Here is a 19319-nt window from a genome sequence, read left to right as displayed (position 1 = left end):
ACCAGCCACTACTGAATCTACCACCACAATAGCGGCTACAACCACTCCACCAGCCACTACTGAATCTACCACCACCACAGTGGCTACAACCACTTCACCAGCCTTTACTGAATCTACCACCACAACAGAGGCTACAACCACTCCACCAGCCACTACTGAATCTACCACCACTACAGCGGCTACAACCACTCCTCCAGCCACTACTGAATCTACCACCACAACTGCGGCTACAACCACTCCACCAGCCACTACTGAATCTACCACCACAACAGCGGCTACAACCACTTCACCAGCCACTACTGAATCAACCACCACAACAGCGGGTACAACCACTCCACCAGCCACTACTGAATCTACCACGACAATAGCGGCTACAACCACTCCACCAGCCACTACTGAATCGACCACCACAACAGCGGCTACAACCACTCCACCAGCCACTACTGAATCGACAGCCACAACAGCGGCTACAACCACTTCACCAGCCACTACTGAATCTACCACCACAATAGCGGCTACAACCACTCCACCAGCCACTACTGAATCTACCACCACTACAGCGGCTACAACCACTCCACCAGCCACTACTGAATCTACCACTACAACAGCGGCTACAACCACTCCACCAGCCACTACTGAATCTACCACCACAACAGCGGCTACAACCACTCCACCAGCCACTACCGAAACTACCACCACAACAGCGGCTACAACCACTCCACCAGGCACTACTGAATCTACCACCACAACAGCGGATACAACCACTCCACCAGCCACTACTGAATCTACCACCACAACAGCGGCTACAAACACTCCACCAGCCACTACTGAATTGACCACCACAACAGTGGCTACAACTACTCCACCAGCCACTACTGAATCTACCACCACAATAGCGGCTACAACCACTCCACCAGCCACTACTGAATCTACCACCACAACAGCGGCTACATCCACTCCACCAGCCACTACTGAATCTACCACCACAACAGAGGCTACAACCACTCCACCAGCCACTACTGAATCTACCACCACAACAGCGGCTACATCCACTCCACCAGCCACTACTGAATCTACCACCACTACAGCGGCTACAACCACTCCACCAGCCACTACTGAATGGACCACCACAACAGCGGCTACAACCACTTCACCAGCCACTACTGAATCAACCACCACAACAGCGGCTACAACCACTCCACCAGCCACTACTGAATCGACCACCACAACAGCGGCTACAACCACTCCACCAGCCACCACTGAATCGACCACCACAACAGCGGCTACAACCACTCCAACAGCCACTACTGAATCTACCACCACAACAGCGGCTACAAACACTCCACCAACAACTACTGAATCGACCACCACAACAGAGGCTACAACTACTCCACCAGCCACTACTGAATCTACCACCACAATAGCGGCTACAACCACTCCACCAGCCACTACTGAATCTACCACCACAACAGCGGCTACAACCACTCCACCAGCCACTACTGAATCTACCACCACAACAGTGGCTACAACCACTCCACCAGCCACTACTGAATCTTCCACCACTACAGCGGCTACAATCACTCCACCAGCCACTACTGAATCTACCACCACCACAGCGGCTACAACCACCCTGCCAGCCACTACTGAATCTACCACCACAACAGCGGCTACAACCACTCCACCAGCCACTACTGAATCAACCACAACAACAGCGGATACAACCACTCAGCCAGCAACTACTGAATCTACCACTACAACAGCGGCTACAACCACTCCACCAGCCACTACTGAATCGACCACCACAACAGCGGCTACAACCACTCCACCAGCCACTACTGAATATACCACCACTACAGCGGCTACAACCACTCCACCGGCCACTACTGAATCTACCACCACAACAGCGGCTACAACTACTCCCCCAGCCACTACTGAATCTACCACCACAACAGCGGCTACAACTACTCCACCAGCCACTACTGAATCTACCACCACTACAGCGGCTACAACCACTCCACCAGCCACTACTGAATCTACCACAACAGCGACTACAACCACTCCACCAGCCACTACTGAATCTACCACCACAACAGCGGCTACAACTACTCCACCAGCCACTACTGAATCTACCACCACTACAGCGGCTACAACCACTCCACCAGCCACTACTGAATCTACCACCACAACAGCGGATACAACAATTCCACCAGCCACTACTAAATCTACCACCACAAAAGCGGCTACAACTACTCCACCAGCCACTACTGAATCTACCAACACAACAGCGGCTACAACTACTCCACCAGCCATTACTGAATCGACCACCACAACAGCGGCTACAACCACTCCACCAGCCACTACTGAATCTACCACCACAACAGCGGCTACAACCACTCCACCAGCCACTACTGAATCTACCACCACAACAGCGGCTACAACCACTCAACCAGCCACTACTGAATCTACCACCACAACAGCGGCTACAACCACTACACCAGTAACTACTGAATCTAACACCACAACAGCTGCTACAACCGCTCCACCAGCCACTACTGAATCGACCACCACAACAGCGGCTACAACCACTCCACCAGCCACTACTGAATCTACCACCACAACAGCGGCTACAACCACTACACCAGTAACTACTGAATCTACCACCACAACAGCGGCTACAACTACTCCACCAGCCACTACTGAATCTACCCCCACAACAGCGGCTGCAACCACTCCACCAGCCACTACTGAATCTACCACCACAACAGCGGCTACAACCACTCCACCTGCCACTACTGAATCGACCACCACAACAGCGGCTACAACCACTCCACCAGCCACTACTGAATATACCACCACAACAGCGGCTACAACCACTCCACCAGCCACTACTGAATCTACCACCATTACAGCGGCTACAACCACTACACCAGCCATTACTGAATCGACCGCCACCACAGCGGCTACAACCACTCCACCAGCCACTACTGAATCGACCACCACAACAGCGGCTACAACCACTCCACCAGCCACTACTGAATCGACCACCACAACAGCGGCTACAACCACTCCACCAGCCACTACTGAATCTACCACCACAACAGCGGCTACAACCACTCCACCAGCCGCTACTGAATCGACCACCACAACAGCGGCTACAACCACTCCACCAGCCACTACTGAATCGACCACCACAACAGCGGCTACAACCACTTCACCAGCCACTACTGAATCTACCACCACAACAGCGGCTACAATCACTCCACCAGCCACTACTGAATCTACCACCACAACAGCTGCTACAACCACTCCACCAGCCACTACTGAATCGACCACCACAACAGCGACTACAACCACTCCACCAGCCACTACTGAATCTACCACCACAACAGCGGCTACAACCACTACACCAGTAACTACTGAATCTACCACCACAACAGCGGCTACAACCACTCCACCTGCCACTACTGAATCTACCACCACAACAGCGGCTACAACCACTCCACTAGCCACTACTGAATCTACCCCCACAACAGCGGCTGCAACCACTCCACCAGCCCCTACTGAATCTACCACCACAACAGCGGCAACAACCACTCCACCTGCCACTACTGAATCGACCACCACAACAGCGGCTACAACCACTCCACCAGCAACTACTGAATCTACCACCACAACAGCGGCTACAACCACTCCACCAGCCACTACTGAATCTACCACCACAACAGCGGCTACAACCATTCCACCAGCCACTACTGAATCTACCACCACTACAGCGGCTACAACCACTACACCAGCCATTACTGAATGGACCACCACCACAGCGGCTACAACCACTCCACCAGCCACTACTGAATCGACCACCACAACAGCGGCTACAACCACTCCACCAGCGACTACTGAATCGATTACCACAACAGCGGCTACAACCACTCCTCCAGCCACTACTGAATCTACCACCACAACAGCGGCTACAACCACTCCACCAGCCGCTACTGAATCGACCACCACAACAGCGGCTACAACCACTTCACCAGCCACTACTGAATCTACCACCACAACAGCGGCTACAATCACTCCACCAGCCACTACTGAATCTACCACCACATCAGCGGCTACAACCACTCCACCAGCCACTACTGAATCTACCACCACAGCAGCGGCTACAACCACTCCACCAGCCACTACTGAATCTACCACCACAACAGCAGCTACAAACACTCCACCAGTTACTACTGAATCGACCACCACAACAGCGGCTACAACCACTCCACCAGCCACTACTGAATCTACTACCACCACAGCGGTTACAACCACTCCACCAGCCACTACTGAATCTACCACCACAACAGCGGCTACAACCACTACACCAGTAACTACTGAATCTACCACCACAACAGCGGCTACAACCACTCCACCTGCCACTACTGAATCTACCACCACAACAGCGGCTACAACCACTCCACCAGCCACTATTAAATCAACCCTTACAACAGCGGCTGCAACCACTCCACCAGCCACTACTGAATCTACCACCACAACAGCGGCTACAACCACTCCACCTGCCACTACTGAATCGACCACCACAACAGCGGCTACAACCACTCCACCAGCCACTACTGAATCTACCACCACAACAGCGGCTACAACCACTCCACCAGCCACTACTGAATCTACCACCACTACAGCGGCTACAACTACTACACCAGCTATTACTGAATCGACCACCACCACGGCGACTACAAGCACTCCACCAGCCACTACTGAATCGACCACCACAACAGCGGCTACAACCACTCCACCAGCCACTACTGAATCGACCACCACAACAGCGGCTACAACCACTCCACCAGCCACTACTGAATCTACCACCACAACAGCGGCTACATTCACTCCACCTGCCGCTACTGAATCGACCACCACAACAGCGGCTACAACCACTCCACCAGCCACTACTGAATCGACAACCACAACAGCGGCTACAACCACTTCACCAGCCACTACTGAATCTACCACCACAACAGCGGCTACAATCACTCCACCAGCCACTACTGAATCTACCACCACAACAGTGACTACAACCACTCCACCAGCCACTACTGAATCTACCACCACAACAGCGGCTACAACCACTCCACCAGCCACTACTGAATCTACCACCACAACAGCGGCTACAACCACTCCACCAGCCACTACTGAATTTACCACCACAACAGTGGCTACAACTACGCCACCAGCCACTACTGAATCTACCACCACAACAGCGGCTACAACTACTCCACTAGCAACTACTGAATCTACCACCACAACAGTGGCTACAACCACTCCACCAGCCACTACTGAATCTACCACCACAACAGTGGCTACAACTACCCCACCAGCCACTACTGAATCTACCACCACAACAGCGGCTACAACCACTCCACCAGCCACTACTGAATCTACCACCACAACAGCGGCTACAACCACTCCACCAGCCACTACTGAATCTACCACCACAACAGCGGCTACAACGACTCCACCAGCCACTACTGAATCTACCACCACAACAGCGGCTACAACTACTCCACCAGCCACTACTGAATCTACCACCACCACAGCTGCTACAACCACTCCACCAGCACCTACTGAATCTACCACCACAATAGCAGCTACAACAACTCCACCAGCCACTACTGAATCTACCACCACAACAGCGGCTACAACCACTCCACCAGCCACTACTGAATCTACCACCTCCACAGCGGCTACAACCACTACACCAGTAACTACTGAATCTACCACCACAACAGCGGCTACAACCACTCCACCTGCCACTACTGAATCTACCACCACAACAGCGGCTACAACCACTCCACCAGCCACTACTGAATCTACCCCCACAACAGCGGCTACAACCACTCCACCAGCCACTACTGAATCTACCACCACAACAGCGGCTACAACCACTCCACCAGCCACTTCTGAATCTACCACCACCACAGCGGCTACAACCACTCCACCAGCCACTACTGAATCGACCACCACTACAGCGGCTACAACCACTACACCAGCTATTACTGAATCGACCACCACCACAGCGGCTACAACCACTCCACCAGCCACTACTGAATCGAACACCACAACAGCGGCTACAACCACTCCACCAGCCACTACTGAATCGACCACCACAACAGCGGCTACAACCACTCCACCAGCCACTACTGAATCTACCACCACAACAGCGGCTACAACCACTCCACCAGCCACTACTGAATATACCACCACTACAGCGGCTACAACCACTACACCAGCTATTACTGAATCGACCACCACCACAGCGGCTACAACCACTCCACCAGCCACAACTGAATCGACCACCACAACAGCGGCTACAACCACTCCACCAGCCACTACTAAATCGACCACCACAACAGCGGCTACAACCACTCCACCAGCCACTACTGAATCTACCACCACAACAGCGGCTACATTCACTCCACCAGCCGCTACTGAATCGACCACCACAACAGCGGCTACAACCACTCCACCAGCCACTACTGAATCGACCACCACAACAGCGGCTACAACCACTTCACCAGCCACTACTGAATCGACCACCACAACAGCGGCTACAACCACTCCACCAGCCACTACTGAATCTACCACCACAACAGCGGCTACAACCACTCCACCAGCCACTACTGAATCTACCACCACTACAGCGGCTACAACCACTACACCAGCTATTACTGAATCGACCACCACCATAGCGGCTACAACCACTCCACCAGCCACTACTGAATCGACCACCACAACAGCGGCTACAACCACTCCACCAGCCACTACTAAATCTACCACCACAACAGCGGCTACAACCACTCCACCAGCCACTACTGAATCTACCACCACAACAGCGGCTACATTCACTCCACCAGCCGCTACTAAATCGACCACCACAACAGCGGCTACAACCACTCCACCAGCCACTACTGAATCGACCACCACAACAGCGGCTACAACCACTTCACCAGCCACTACTGAATCTACCACCACAACAGAGGCTACAATCACTCCACCAGCCACTACTGAATCTACCACCACAACATCGGCTACAACCACTCCACCAGCCACTACTGAATCTACCACCACAACAGCGGCTACACCCACTCCACCAGCCACTACTGAATCTACCACCACAACAGCAGCTACAACTACTCCACCAGCCACTACTGAATCTACCACCTCAACAGCAGCAACAACCACTCCACCAGCCACTACTGAATCTACCACCACGACAGCGGCTACAACCACTCCCCCAGCAACTACTCAATCTACCACCACAACAGCGGCTACAACCACTCCACCAGCAACTACTGAATCTACCACCACAACAGAGGCTACAACCACTCCACCAGCCATTACTGAATCTACCACCACAACAGCGGCTACAACCACTCCACCAGCCACTACTGAATCTACCACCACAACAGTGGCTACAACTACTCCACCAGCCACTACTGAATCTACCACCACAACAGCGGCAACAACTACTCCACCAGCAACTACTGAATCTACCACCACAACAGCGGCTACAACTACTCCACCAGCAACTACTGAATCTACCACCACAACAGCGGCTACAACCACTCCACCAGCCACTACTGAATCTACCACCACAACAGCGGCAACAACTACTCCACCAGCAACTACTGAATCTACCACCACAACAGCGGCTACAACTACTCCACCAGCAACTACTGAATCTACCACCACAACAGCGGCTACAACCACTCCACCAGCCACTACTGAATCTACCACCACAACAGAGGCTACAACCACTCCACCAGCCACTACTGAATCTACCACCACAACAGCGGCTACAACCACTCCACCAGCCATTACTGAATCTACCACCACAACAGTGGCTACAACCACTCCACCAGCCACTACTGAATCTACCACCACAACAGTGGCTACAACCACTCCAACAGCCACTACTGAATCTACCACAACAACAGCGGCAACAACTACTCCACCAGCAACTACTGAATCTACCACCACAACAGCGGCTACAACTACTCCACCAGCAACTACTGAATCTACCACCACAACAGCGGCTACAACCACTCCACCAGCCACTACTGAATCTACCACCACAACAGCGGCAACAACTACTCCACCAGCAACTACTGAATCTACCACCACAACAGCGGCTACAACTACTCCACCAGCAACTACTGAATCTACCACCACAACAGCGGCTACAACCACTCCACCAGCAACTACTGAATCTACCACCACAACAGCGGCAACAACTACTCCACTAGCAACTACTGAATCTACCACCACAACAGCGGCTACAACCACTCCACCAGCAACTACTGAATCTACCACACCAGCGGCTACAACCACTCCACCAGCCACTACTGAATCTACCACCACCACAGCGGCTACAACCACTCCACCAGCCACTACTGAATCTACCACCACAACAGCGGCTACACCCACTCCACCAGCCACTACTGAATCTACCACCACAACAGCAGCTACAACTACTCCACCAGCCACTACTGAATCTACCACCTCAACAGCAGCAACAACCACTCCACCAGCCACTACTGAATCTACCACCACGACAGCGGCTACAACCACTCCACCAGCAACTACTCAATCTACCACCACAACAGCGGCTACAACCAGTCCACCAGCAACTACTGAATCTACCACCACAACAGAGGCTACAACCACTCCACCAGCCACTACTGAATCTACCACCACCACAGCGGTTACAACCACTCCACCAGCCACTACTGAATCTACCACCACAACAGCGGCTACACCCACTCTACCAGCTACTACTGAATCTACCACCACAACAGCGGCTACAACTACTCCACCAGCCACTACTGAATCTACCACCACAACAGCGGCTACAACCACTCCACCAGCCACTACTGAATCTACCACCACAACAGCGGCTACATCTACTCCACCAGCCACTACTGAATCTACCACCACAACAGCGACTACAACCACGCCACCAGCCACTACTGAATCTACCACCACAACAGCGGCTACAACCACTCCACCAGCCACTACTGAATCTACCACCACAACAGTGGCTACAACCACTCCACCTGCCACTACTGAATCTACCACCACAACAGTGGCTACAACTACTCCACCAGCCACTACTGAATCTACCACCACAACAGCGGCTACAACCACTCCACCAGCCACTACTGAATCTACCACCACAACAGTGGCTACAACCACTCCACCAGCCACTACTGAATCTACCACCACAACAGCGGCTACAACCACTCCACCAGCCACTACTGAATCTACCACCACAATAGCGGCTACAACCACTCCACCAGCCACTACTGAATCGACCACCACAACAGCGGCTACAACCACTCCACCAGCCACTACTGAATCTACCACCACCACAGCGGTTACAACCACTCCACCAGCCACTACTGAATCTACCACCACAACAGCAGCTACAACCACTCCACCAGCCACTACTGAATCTACCACCACAACAGCGGCTACAACCACTCCACCAGCCACTACTGAATCTACCACCACAACAGTGGCTACAACTACTCCACCAGCCACTACTGAATCTACCACCACAACAGCGGCAACAACTACTCCACCAGCAACTACTAAATCTACCACCACAACAGCGGCTACAACTACTCCACCAGCAACTACTGAATCTACCACCACAACAGCGGCTACAACCACTCCACCAGCAACTACTGAATCTACCACCACAACAGCGGCAACAACTACTCCACTAGCAACTACTGAATCTACCACCACAACAGCGGCTACAACCACTCCACCAGCAACTACTGAATCTACCACCACAACAGCGGCTACAACCACTCCACCAGCAACTACTGAATCTACCACCACAACAGCGGCAACAACTACTCCACTAGCAACTACTGAATCTACCACCACAACAGCGGCTACAACCACTCCACCAGCAACTACTGAATCTACCACCACAACAGCGGCAACAACTACTCCACCAGCCACTACTGAATCTACCACCACCACAGCTGCTACAACTACTCCACCAGCACCTACTGAATCTACCACCACAACAGCGGCTACAACTACTCCACCAGCCACTACTTAATCTACCACCACCACAGCTGCTACAACCACTCCACCAGCACGTACTGAATCTACCACCACAATAGCAGCTACAACAACTCCACCAGCCACTACTGAATCTACCACCCCAACAGCGGCTACAACCACTCCACCAGCCACTACTGAATCTACCACCTCCACAGCGGCTACAACCACTACACCAGTAACTACTGAATCTACCACCACAACAGCGGCTACAACCACTCCACCTGCCACTACTGAATCTACCACCACAACAACGGCTACAACCACTCCACCAGCCACTACTGAATCTACCACCACAACAGCGGCTACAACCACTCCACCAGCCACTACTGAATCTACCACCACAACAGTGGCTACAACTACTCCACCAGCCACTACTAAATCTACCACCACAACAGCGGCTACAACCACTCCACCAGCCACTACTGAATCTACCACCATAACAGTGGCTACAACCACTCCACCAGCCACTACTGAATCTACCACCACAACAGCGGTTACAACCACTCCACCAGCCACTACTGAATCTACCACCACAATAGCGGCTACAACTACTCCACCAGCCACTACTGAATCGACCACCACAACAGCGGCTACAACCACTCCACCAGCCACTACTGAATCTACCACCACCACAGCGGTTACAACCACTCCACCAGCCACTACTGAATCTACCACCATAACAGCGGCTACAACCACTCCACCAGCCACTACTGAATCTACCACCACAACAGCGGCTACAACCACTCCACCAGCCACTACTGAATTTACCACCACAACAGTGGCTACAACTACTCCACCAGCCACTACTGAATCTACCACCACAACAGCGGCAACAACTACTCCACCAGCAACTACTGAATCTACCACCACAACAGCGGCTACAACTACTCCACCAGCAACTACTGAATCTACCACCACAACAGCGGCTACAACCACTCCACCAGCAACTACTGAATCTACCACCACAACAGCGGCAACAACTACTCCACTAGCAACTACTGAATCTACCACCACAACAGCGGCTACAACCACTCCACCAGCAACTACTGAATCTACCACCACAACAGCGGCTACAACTACTCCACCAGCCACTACTGAATCTACCACCACAACAGCGGCTACAACCACTCCACCAGCCACTACTGACTCTACCACCACAACAGCGGCAACAACTACTCCACCAGCCACTACTGAATCTACCACCACAACAGCGGCTACAACCACTCCACCAGCCACTACTGAATCTACCACCACAACAGCGGCTACAACCACTCCACCAGCACCTGCTCAAATTGCTTCATAATTCCCTTTAAATTCTATGACTATGACACTTGCTAATACTTTTCTACCTTTAAATATTGAATCTGTCACTTCAGCAGGTGCTACTATTGATCCAATATATTCTTTACAGCAGTTAAATTTTAACGTATAACAACAGTGTCTATTTGAAAAATGCATTCTCAAGAGCCAGTGCATATTTTCTTCCAACTCTTGGGCAAGCAAGTCAGCAGAGGTCCTCTATACCAGCAGGCACACCCTGCAGTACAAGGACCGCTGGGGCAATGACCTTTACTATACCAGCAGCCACACCCAGCAGTACAAGGACCGCTGAGGCAATGACCTCCACTATACCAGCAGCCACACCCCGCAGTACAAGGACCGCTGAGGCAATGACCTCCACTATACCAGAAACCACACCCTGCAGTACAAGGACCGCTGAGGCAATGACCTCCACTATATCAGAAACCACACCCAGCAGTACAAGGACCACTGAGGCAATGACCTCCACTATACCAGCAGCCACACCCCGCAGTACAAGGTCCGCTGAGGCAATGACCTCCACTATACCAGCAGCCACACCCCGCAGTACAAAGACCACTGAGGCAATGACCTCCACTATACCAGAAACCACACCCTGCAGTACAAGGACCGCTGAGGCAATGACCTCCACTATACCAGAAGCCACACCCTGCAGTACAAGGACCACTGAGGCAATGACCCCCACTATAACAGCAACCACACCCAGCAGTACAAGGACCACTGAGGCAATGACCTCCACTATACCAGAAACCACACCCTGCAGTACAAGGACCGCTGAGGCAATGACCTCCACTATACCAGAAACCACACCCTGCAGTACAAGGACCACTGAGGCAATGACCTCCACTATACCAGCAGCCACACCCCGCAGTACAAGGACCACTGAGGCAATTACCTCCACTATACCAGAAACCGCACCCTGCAGTACAAGGACCGCTGAGGCAATGATCTCCACTATACCAGAAACCACACCCTGCAATACAATGACCACTGAGGCAATGACCCCCACTATACCAGCAGCCACACCCCACAGTACAAGGACCGCTGAGGCAATGACCTCCACTATACCAGAAACCACACCCAGCAGTACAAGGACCACTGAGGCAATGACCTCCACTGTAACAGCAGCCACACCCAGCAGTACAAGGACTGCTGAGGCAATGATCTTCACTATACCAGCAGCCACACCCCAGCAGTACAAGGACCAGTGAGGCAATGATCTTCACTATACCAGCAGCCACACCGAGCAGTACAAGGACCGCTGAGGCAATGATCTTCACTATACCAGCAGCCACACCCAGCAGTACAAGGACCGGTGAGGCAATGATCTTCACTATACCAGCAGCCACACCCAGCAGTACAAGGACCGCTGAGGCAATGATCTTCACTATACCAGCAGCCACACCCAGCAGTACAAGGACCGGTGAGGCAATGATCTTCACTATACCAGCAGCCACACCCAGCAGTACAAGGACCGCTGAGGCAATGGCCTCCACTATTCCAGCAGCCACGCCCCGGCAGTGCAAGGACCACTGAGGCAATGACCTCCACTATACCAGTAGCCACACCCCGTAGTACATGGACCGCTGAGGCAATGACCTCTACTATACCAGCAGCCACATCCAGCAGTACAAGGACCGCTGAGGCAATGACCTCCACTATACCAGCAGCCACACCCAGCAGTACAAGGACCGCTGAGGCAATGACCTCCACTATAACAGCATCCCCTCTGGCTACCACACCCAGCAGTACAAAAACCGCTGAGGCAATGACCACTATACCAGCAGCCTCGCCCCGCAGTACAAGGACCGCTGAGGCAATGACCTCCACTATACCAGCAGCCACACCCCGCAGTACAAGAACCACTGAGGCAATGAGCTCCACTATACCAGCAGCCACACCCCGCAGTACAAGGACCGCTGAGGCAATGACCTCCACTATACTAGCAGCTACACCCCGGCAGTACAAAGACCACTGAGGCAATGATCTCCACTATACCAGCAGCCACACCCTGCAGTACAAGGACCGCTGAGGCAATGACCTACACTATAACAGCATCCCCTCCGGCTGCTACACCCGGCAGTACAAGGACTGCTGAGGCAATGACCTCCACTATACCAGCAGCCACACCCAGCAGTACAAGGACCGCTGAGGCAATGACCTCCACTATAACAGCAGCCACACCCTGCAGTACAAGGACCTCTGAGGCAATGACCTACACTATAACAGCATCCCCTCCGGCTGCTACACCCGGCAGTACAAGGACTGCTGAGGCAATGACCTTCACTATACCAGCAGCCACACCCAGCAGTACAAGGACCGCTGAGGCAATGACCTCCACTATACCAGCAGCCACGCCCCGCAGTACAAGGACCGCTGAGGCAATGACCTCCTCTATAACAGCAGCCACACCCAGCAGTACAAGGACCGCTGAGGCAATGACCTTTACTATACCAGTAGCCACACCCAGCAGTACAAGGGCCGCTGAGGCAATGACCTCCACTATACCAGCAGCCACACCCAGCAGTACAAGGACCGCTGAGGCAATGACCTCCACTATAACAGCAGGCACACCCTGCAGTACAAGGACCGCTGAGGCAATGACCTCCACTATAACAGCATCCTCTCTGGCTACCACACCCTGCAGTACAAGGACAGCTGAGGCAATGACCTTTACTATACCAGCAGCCACACCCAGCAGTACAAGGACAGCTGAGGCAATGACCTCCACTATACCAGCAGCCACACCCCGCAGTACAAGGACCGCTGAGGCAATGACCTCCACTATATCAGAAACCACACCCAGCAGTACAAGGACCACTGAGGCAATGACCTCCACTATACCAGCAGCCACACCCCGCAGTACAAGGTCCGCTGAGGCAATGACCTCCACTATACCAGCAGCCACACCCCGCAGTACAAGGACCACTGAGGCAATGACCTCCACTATACCAGAAACCACACCCTGCAGTACAAGGACCGCTGAGGCAATGACCTCCACTATACCAGAAGCCACACCCTGCAGTACAAGGACCACTGAGGCAATGACCCCCACTATAACAGCAACCACACCCAGCAGTACAAGGACCACTGAGGCAATGACCTCCACTATACCAGAAACCACACCCTGCAGTACAAGGACCGCTGAGGCAATGACCTCCACTATACCAGAAACCACACCCTGCAGTACAAGGACCACTGAGGCAATGACCTCCACTATACCAGCAGCCACACCCCGCAGTACAAGGACCACTGAGGCAATGACCTCCACTATACCAGAAACCACACCCTGCAGTACAAGGACCGCTGAGGCAATGATCTCCACTATACCAGAAACCACACCCTGCAGTACAATGACCACTGAGGCAATGACCCCCACTATACCAGCAGCCACACCCCACAGTACAAGGACCGCTGAGGCAATGACCTCCACTATACCAGAAACCACACCCAGCAGTAAAAGGACCACTGAGGCAATGACCTCCACTATAACAGCAGCCACACCCAGCAGTACAAGGACCGCTGAGGCAATGATCTTCACTATACCAGCAGCCACACCCCAGCAGTACAAGGACCGGTGAGGCAATGATCTTCACTATACCAGCAGCCACACCCAGCAGTACAAGGACCGCTGAGGCAATGATCTTCACTATACCAGCAGCCACACCCAGCAGTACAAGGACCGGTGAGGCAATGATCTTCACTATACCAGCAGCCACACCCAGCAGTACAAGGACCGCTGAGGCAATGATCTTCACTATACCAGCAGCCACACCCAGCAGTACAAGGACCGGTGAGGCAATGATCTTCACTATACCAGCAGCCACACCCAGCAGTACAAGGACCGCTGAGGCAATGGCCTCCACTATTCCAGCAGCCACGCCCCGGCAGTGCAAGGACCACTGAGGCAATGACCTCCACTATACCAGCAGCCACACCCCGTAGTACATGGACCGCTGAGGCAATGACCTCCACTATACCAGCAGCCACATCCAGCAGTACAAGGACCGCTGAGGCAATGACCTCCACTATACCAGCAGCCACACCCAGCAGTACAAGGACCGCTGAGGCAATGACCTCCACTATAACAGCATCCCCTCTGGCTACCACACCCAGCAGTACAAAAACCGCTGAGGCAATGACCACTATACCAGCAGCCTCGCCCCGCAGTACAAGGACCGCGGAGGCAATGACCTCCACTATACCAGCAGCCACACCCGCAGTACAAGAACCACTGAGGCAATGAGCTCCACTATACCAGCAGCCACACCCCGCAGTACAAGGACCGCTGAGGCAATGACCTCCACTATACTAGCAGCTACACCCCGGCAGTACAAAGACCACTGAGGCAATGATCTCCACTATACCAGCAGCCACACCCTGCAGTACAAGGACCGCTGAGGCAATGACCTACACTATAACAGCATCCCCTCCGGCTGCTACACCCGGCAGTACAAGGACTGCTGAGGCAATGACCTCCACTATACCAGCAGCCACACCCAGCAGTACAAGGACCGCTGAGGCAATGACCTCCACTATAACAGCAGCCACACCCTGCAGTACAAGGACCTCTGAGGCAATGACCTACACTATAGCAGCATCCCCTCCGGCTGCTACACCCGGCAGTACAAGGACTGCTGAGGCAATGGCCTCCACTATACCAGCAGCCACACCCAGCAGTACAAGGACCGCTGAGGCAATGACCTCCACTATACCAGCAGCCACGCCCCGCAGTACAAGGACCGCTGAGGCAATGACCTCCACTATAACAGCAGCCACACCCAGCAGTACAAGGACCGCTGAGGCAATGACCTTTACTATACCAGTAGCCACACTCAGCAGTACAAGGGCCGCTGAGGCAATGACCTCCACTATACCAGCAGCCACACCCAGCAGTACAAGGACCGCTGAGGCAATGACCTTTACTATACCAGTAGCCACACCCAGCAGTACAAGGGCCGCTGAGGCAATGACCTCCACTATAACAGCAGCCACACCCTGCAGTACAAGGACCGCTGAGGCAATGACCTCCACTATAACAGCATCCCCTCTGGCTACCACACCAGCAGTACAAAAACCGCTGAGGCAATGACCACTATACCAGCATCCACGCCCCGCAGTACATGGACCGCTGAGGCAATGACCTCCACTATACCAGCAGCCACGCCCCGCAGTACATGGACCGCTGAGGCAATGACCTCCACTATACCAGCAGCCACACCCTGCAGTACAAGGACCACTGAGGCAATGACCTCCACTATACCAGCAGCCACGCCCCGCAGTACAAGGACCGCTGAGGCAATGACCTCCACTATACCAGCAGCCACACCCAGCAGTACAAGGACCACTGAGGCAATGACCTCCTCTATAACAGCAGCCACGCCCAGCAGTACAAGGACCGCTGAGGCAATGACCTCCACTATACCAGCAGCCACACCCAGCAGTACAAGGACCGCTGAGGCAATGACCTCCTCTATAACAGCAGCCACGCCCAGCAGTACAAGGACCGCTGAGGCAATGACCTCCACTATACCAGCAGCCACACCCAGCAGTACAAGGACCACTGAGGCAATGACCAACACTATAGTCCTACTCTTCACCCCGGAATGTAGAGACAATACATCCTAGAACTGCTATGCCTTCTTCAACCATAAATGAGAAGATATGTTCATATACCACATCTGGAAACATGCCAAGATGAGTCTGTTCCTCTCCCTGGACAATGCCGCAACATCTCCATCTAGTGACCCCTCCTGTGTCAGCCCAGCTATGTTTACAATTAGTGAGTTTCCATTAAGAGAAATGTGTAAACAATGTTGTCATCTAATGTTGTGAGAACCTGTTGAATTAAATGTTATGATCAAGCAGCCTGGACTCTCAGTGATAATTCACCTTCGCTATATACAAGAAGAAGTCACCGTCCTGTCCTCATCATTTTCCCCGATGCTAAGCCTGTCCTCAGCCCATTCTGTAGTGATTGCGCTGAGAGCAGAGGCGGGACAAGGTCCTCCAGCACCCAAGGCTGAGACACCAAAGTGCGCCCCTCCATCCCTCCCACCCCAGCTGTCACACACTGATTGCTATTAGACTAAGGTGCCACAGGGCCCACAACCTCCCCAACACCTTAATATATAGTTATCTGGCTTGCAGTCACTGCTATGTATCCCCTTTTCTTATTTCTTTCTGCTTCAAACACAATTAGGAATGACAGCTGAATGAATTGTGCGCCCCCTCCTACACTGCGCCCTGAGGCTGGAGCCTCTCCAGCCTATGCCTCGGCACGGCCCTGGCTGAGAGTAATGAAGTGTGCAGGGGGTGTTCTGCCTAGTTGGGGAGCATGCCTGTATGTGGGGAACACTAAACATTGGGGATGATGCTATGCAGGGGTGTTCTGCCTAGTTGGGGAGCATGCCTGTATGTGGGGAACACTAAACATTGGGGATGATGCTATGCAGGGGTGTTCTGCCTAGTTGGGGAGTGTCACAGGAGCCCTAGTGGTCAGACCGCAAATTGCCTTCCAATCAGTTTCAGCACACAGACCATGCAAGCTTTGGTCGCGATCTTTGCGCAGAAACAGACAGAAATTTGGGCAGCAGCCCAACCATAAGGGAGCCTGTGAGGTACGGTAATTACAACTTTACACATGATTTCAGGGTATCTGCCACCACCACTGGTATGGGCCAGTGGTCCCGACTGACTGACTAGTCCTGCAAATAAAAACGGTTAAACACACTCTATTCTGTCTAGATAACAACAATAGTAGCGTCTCTTTAGAGACCTGAGTTCAGTTTCTGTGTATGCTGAATAATAGGGTAGCGGAACAGTGAATGACTTTGATAAAGTGTAACGATCGGTGTCAGCACGCAGAGAGAATCTGATTATTGGCGATCTGCAGTACCACCAAGAATGCAGATATACGCCTGATTATTGATGATCTGCAGATTCAGCGATAATACAGATGTATTGCTAACCTCTGGACACCAGAATAGTGAGAGTGTTTGGTGTAACAGTAACAACTCTGAGTGGGGACCACCAGAGGAGCTGGCGGCCTAAGACTCCTGAGGAATTCACCCCTGACTGTGGGTGATATTCCTGTAGCCTGTGGTCTCCTGGGCGAGGGACAGAGGCTGGATTGCAGGAATAGCAATATCCTAGTCTTGGGTGTGAGGTCCGTAGTCACAACACCCTTGAACTAGTCTGGAGCATAACATGATAATACAATTCCCTAGTCTTGGGTGTGAGGTCCGTGATCATCAACACCCTGGAACTAGTCTGGAATATAACACAAAGACAATACAGTTCCCTAGTCTTGGGTGTGAGGGCCTTGATCTCAACACCCTGGAACTATGCTAGAGAATACACAGAAAATACACAGTATTCCTAGTCTGGGGTGTGAGGGCCTTGATCTCAACACCCTGGAACTGGTCTAACAAATAATAAACAACAACAGTACAAGGTAATCTGGCTCAGTGTGAATTCCCAGGTCCACCTGGTTCAAACACACTGTAAGGATCTGACTATGGTCTGAGTGCTTCCACAAAAGTGTTTGCAATGGCAGACAACCAATGAATGACCAGCACCCAGTATATATAGCACAGCGCTCTCCAGCGCCTCCCCTAAGTGCTGGACCAATGGGAACTGGTACAAGCGTCAGCTGACCGGCCTGGTCAGCTGATTCCCTTCTGGCTGTCATAAAAGTTCTGCCTCTCGGCGCGCGCGCACGCGTCCTTCTGAACCTGTGTGGACTATCAGTCCCAGCCACACCAGCCATGTGTTGTGTACCACCCGCCGCGCTGGACGCGGAACCAGTCACACCGCCATCAGAGCATGCGGCGGTTTCTCCGTGTACGGCCATA

General features: G+C 52.9%; 1 protein-coding gene across 1 annotated transcript in view; it reads right to left on the bottom strand.

Annotated features, from left to right (window-relative positions):
• Positions 1-11647: 11647 nt before the first annotated feature.
• LOC137542076 (uncharacterized) overlaps positions 11648-19319 on the bottom strand; it is a 58403-nt gene continuing 50731 nt past the window's right edge. Inside the window, exons 2-3 of the mRNA XM_068263720.1 lie at positions 13724-14752; positions 11648-12436 (exon numbers count right to left, since the gene is read on the bottom strand). Coding sequence (XP_068119821.1) covers positions 11648-12436; positions 13724-14752 — 1818 coding nt within the window. The remainder of the gene's footprint in view (positions 12437-13723; positions 14753-19319) is intronic.

The sequence above is a fragment of the Hyperolius riggenbachi genome, chromosome 2 (genome assembly GCF_040937935.1).
Source record: "Hyperolius riggenbachi isolate aHypRig1 chromosome 2, aHypRig1.pri, whole genome shotgun sequence".
NCBI classification, from domain to species: Eukaryota; Metazoa; Chordata; class Amphibia; order Anura; family Hyperoliidae; genus Hyperolius; species Hyperolius riggenbachi.
The sequence above is the reverse complement of the archived record's forward strand: the minus strand, read 5'-3'. Positions and strand labels throughout refer to the sequence as shown.